The following is a 4,809-nucleotide window of genomic DNA, read 5'->3' as shown; positions in this document are numbered from 1 at the left end:
CTAAGAACAAACGTTTCTTCTCTGTACTTCACTCACACTTTTTTAAACATCTATGTTGTAAGCATTTTGATTCACTATTGTATAAAAATGTTTTCCTGTATATAAAGCAAACAGCTTAACCATTGGTTTACATACTTGTCTGTTATCAAAGAAAAATATCATTATCACTATCATTATTTTTAAGCAGGGTTAACAGACACATTTTATGTAACTTGTCTTTGACTATACTATGACCGTGTTCAAATCGACACGACTGATGCTTCTCTGGGAAAAAGTCATCCACCAAAAAGGAAGACTGTCAGAGTTGAGAGCATGAGCACCTGCATTGTCGCCTGCATCTGCCACTACTATACTATCTGTTGGTGACTGGAGACAAGTGGACTCAGCCTGGAACGAAAGGGAGAAAGATTAAAAACGATGCTTCACTTGTGTGGAGCACACTGTTGCCTTGAATTTGAAACAAACAACACAACCAACCTACCTTGCATGAAGAACTCCCTTCTTCTTGGTTGTACATGCCCTCATGTTGTTGCACATTCTTAATCTTCTTCTTTACACACAAAAACACGATTAGGAGTGCTGCAGACACACATGAAAAAGTTGGTAAGAACACAGTGTGCACCTCATGTTTGTGTTTTAAACTGGCATTGCCATGTGTAGCAGAAAATCCCCTAAGTGGCACTTTAAAGCTGGCTGTAAACCAGAAGAGCTTTCATATTACCAACATTGAGGTGCCCACAAGCTGCCAAAGAGAAGTTGCTCAGTGACAAAAAAAAATGAGACCGTGCTCAGGAGCTGCTAATGTATGTCTAACTATGATTAGCGTATTCCTAAAAAAAAGTCTTTCTTTGAGTGAAATCAACCTGGACAAAAATGTTTTGACGTTAACCCCCCATACTCACACAAAAATATAAGCAATCTTGCAGTAAGTGCTCCAATGTCAGCTGGTCCAAAACTTATTGAAGGTGGTTCTTTGCAAACATCATTTTCTTCACATTCGCACACCATCAATTCCAGAGTATCATGTCCAGCTTTGTTCTGTTGGTCCATAATCACCAGGGGAATTGAATAGTTAAGATAAGGAAGTGTCTTCAAGCTAAAAAGAAAAGCATCCACACCTGTGTGAGGAGAGAAGATAGAGTCAGGGTTTGTGGCTTTTTGTGTTAAATTTTTGTTTATTATATATTATAATGATGGTTTACATATATGTAAATGTACCAACCATATTCAGGTTCTATTTTCCATTGTTGCTTTAGAATTTCATCATCCCCCAGAGAGAAGTAGAAGGGTCCACTATAAGGATCGGCATCTAGGTCCTTTGCACGCACCTTGACCCTGTTAACCTTGTTTCCACATATGACAGCGCTGTTGTTGACCAGCTTAGGAGTATTGTCATTGATGTCCGCCAGGTGGATCTTGACAGTGTATGTGCTCGTGGCTGGAGGTTTACCTTTGAAACCACAGCAAAATAGAAAAACTTTGGTTCATTATTCCAAGCATTTCTATAAAAAAACAATCCATTTAACTTTTGATTACAGTAAAGCTCCTTCGTACCGTCATCTATGGCAGCTATGAGGACTTTGTAAACATTCTTGTCATCAACAAATTCTGACTCTCTGTCCAGCTTCTTAGTTGATGTGATTTCTCCTGTTTTTTTATCAATGGCTACCCAGTCAGCTGGATCATCTAGGAGCACATACCTAAATGGAAATCGGAGAGTGGTTTTAAGAATACATTCTAATTCAAACAAAATCCTTGTCAGTCTCCACTTTACGTGATGGCCTAAGGGCAGAATGGAAAATCCTGGATTCACTTTAGACTCAATCGATGAGCCAGTCAAGTACTGTAGCACAGTTATTAGTATATAATACATAATTATAGCTGCAGTTTACATCATGCATGTGTAGCTGGATATAGTAGAGGCAAAGGATGAGGATAATAAATAAAGTTAGGTGTGCATAAACGTGTGTTAAACTGCTCCTAATGCCTATGCTGTGAAAAAAAAACTGTATTTGTTTATCGGAGGAATAGAGAGTAAGAACTAGCACATAATTAAAAAAACTAATTTTTTTTCTAACCAACTCAACTTTTATTGTCAGGAAATATTTTTGCTTAAGAGAATAAGCTTTTTGCCTTAAAAACATATGGTTGCCCAAGTTGAGGTTTGGATACTGTTCCATGTTCATATCACATCTTACTTAGAAAATGGGAATACTCTATTGCTGCTCAACCAGAAATAACAACTGAATCCAAACAAGATATGTTTTTCATAGATATAGACACAGAAACCTTGATTGCACATTGTAGTGAAATCACACGCATATATGAATTTCAATGCATTATATTACTATATAAGTGTCTGAGCATACTGCTTTATAAAGAAAAACTGCACAGTCATGCAAAGTCATGCAAAATATTGTGTTATACACTTATATGAGTAACCTTCATAGGGAGCTTGTAGACACCCTACCTGGTATTATTAGAGTCAACATCGTGAACCTTTGGCTTGAACAACACCTTTCCTGGCTCCTCTTCCTCCTTCAGGTACACGTTGTCTGTATCATTGCCATCAATCATGTGTAGTATGATGCTGGTTGAATCGAACAGTGATGGGCAAACAAATAAGTCTTCAACATTCTTTACTCCAATCTGCAAGTTCACTAAAGTCGTATGTTCATAGCGCTTTGACTGAAAGAAAGTGTGTGCACAGACACAAATACACATACATACACGCACACACACACACACAGTTTAATTAAATACTGGTGCAGTTGATTTTTATTATGTTATGTATTATAAAAGATTATTGGACTTCAGGTTTGCCCAGAATAAAATAATTACGTTTATGAGTAAGAAAAGCAGAATTACCTTGACAATACTCAGGACACCCTCATTTGTTTCTGGATCAGTTTCAATTTTGTAGGTTCCTTCTTCATTCCCTGCAATTATCGAGTACTTGGCACGCCATCCATCAGTGTTAGGAGTATCTTTATCCTCCACAGCAACTCTCAAAATGTTATCACTGGTCTCCATTTCTATTGCTTTACCGTAGTACTAAAAAGAAGGAAAAATTTCAAAAGTATGTGCCTCTTAAAAAGCACTTTTAGTAAGTCAAATAATTGGTACCTGTCTCTCCTTGAATCTTGGTTGGTGAGTGTTTGCATCGACAATGTTCAGGTTAACAACAGCAGTAGAGGACAGAGTCTTTGGCTTTGTTCCACGATCTTTTGCTTGTAAGATGATTTTATACTTTTTTGCTTTCTGAAACATATAACATACAGTATATCTGACATATTTGCAAAGTCCCCATGTGTGCTTTTGCATGTATATTTAACTTTTTAGCGAGAATATCTCAATGAATCTCACATCATAGTCAAAACATCCTTTCAAGACGAGTCGGGCCACTCCTTCGTCTTGCTGCACAGCAATTTTGGGCACTGCTGGACTCTGTGAAACCATTGTGATGTCAAATTCAGAGTTGGGTGTGTTCTCCTTATCTATGTCTGTGGCCACCAGGGTAACTGGCAAAACGCCTTTAAAAAGTTGGGTAAAGACAAACAAGGAGAGTTGGAGAGTAAATGTGGTATAAAGAAAATGTTTTCAGTCAGGAAAGCATAACTATAGAAGTATGTAGTATGATTATAGAAGGATGAAATATGAGACTTTGGTTTGAAATGATTCTATAATGATTCTATTATTATATATTCTCTCAGAGAGTCTTAATATCAAAGTGCACACTATGAGTTATTTACAAAACAGCATACTCACGTGCTTGTATATTTTCCTTTACATCAACTGTTATTTCAGGAAGAGAGAACTTGGGTGGATTATCATTTATGTCTTGTATTTCAACATCAAATGCTAGTTCCTTGTCTAGTTTTTCACCCGTATTTCTGTCCAAGACATCAAAGTTGATCTGTGGTTTAAAAAAAACACTCAAATGAAACATTTTGCATCACTTAAAAAGCATCGATATCAGTTGTGTTTATTATCAGATGAATTTATATTCCAGTATTAGCTCACATGGTAAAGTGGCTTTTGCTCCCTGTCCACTTTTCTATGTGCATAGATGGCTCCAGTGTTTTCATTGACCGTAAACACGTCCGGCACACCTTCACCACTTAAAAGGAACCTAAAGGCTTTACCCTCAATCTTGTCGTTATACATCTGGTCAAGATACAATCAGGCTGTTAGTTTTGGCATATTAGATTTGTCCATAGTGACCAGTCATATAATTTATCATGTCAGTTATTTCTTTCATATAATTTCCTTACCTGTGAAATCTCTATGGGGTACTGTGCGTCCTTTTCTTCTTCTAATTCAATTGTAGATAAGACCCATCCTCTTTTGGAACGCACCAGGAGATCCTGCCAAAATATGGACCAAACTTTACAACAGCTTTATTTTCTACAGAAAGTTTTTTTTTTCCACAAAATTTAAAAACAAAATAAAAACAACGTTTACCTGTTTAGAATTTCTGTCATGGTTGCTACCATAAGAATCTGCCATGGCTTCAAAGACAACCTATATCCAACAGAAAAATATAATCGCAAGAGTCATATTTACTATCATGAAGATGGTTTAAAAACAATTTCAGCTTCAATAAAACTCCTTGATAATTGATAGATGCCGCTTTACTCCTAAATTCAATTAAAATTTATTTGTATAGCACCAATTCAACAGCTGTTGCCTCAAGGCGCTTCGTATTACAATAATAAAAAGAAACCCCCAACAATCACAAAATTATGTCACTACAAGGGCTTAGTTTGTTATTAATTTTGATAATAATGATACTTTTTATTTTAGGTA

General features: G+C 36.4%; 1 protein-coding gene across 1 annotated transcript; it reads right to left on the bottom strand.

Annotated features, from left to right (window-relative positions):
• Positions 1-222: 222 nt before the first annotated feature.
• Positions 223-4,509, bottom strand: LOC134619239 (cadherin-like protein 26). The gene is made up of 13 exons (XM_063465010.1): positions 4,465-4,509; positions 4,275-4,367; positions 4,024-4,167; positions 3,769-3,916; positions 3,367-3,533; positions 3,127-3,261; positions 2,869-3,054; positions 2,471-2,688; positions 1,555-1,700; positions 1,223-1,450; positions 903-1,118; positions 482-579; positions 223-387 (listed from the first exon to the last, which is right to left on the bottom strand). Exons 1-13 carry the CDS (start codon positions 4,507-4,509, stop codon positions 223-225), a joined length of 1,989 nt encoding a protein of 662 aa, XP_063321080.1.
• Positions 4,510-4,809: the final 300 nt, after the last annotated feature.

This window comes from Pelmatolapia mariae, linkage group LG20 (genome assembly GCF_036321145.2).
Source record: "Pelmatolapia mariae isolate MD_Pm_ZW linkage group LG20, Pm_UMD_F_2, whole genome shotgun sequence".
In the NCBI taxonomy this organism is placed as follows: domain Eukaryota; kingdom Metazoa; phylum Chordata; class Actinopteri; order Cichliformes; family Cichlidae; genus Pelmatolapia; species Pelmatolapia mariae.
This window is presented reverse-complemented; position numbering and strand designations above follow the sequence as displayed.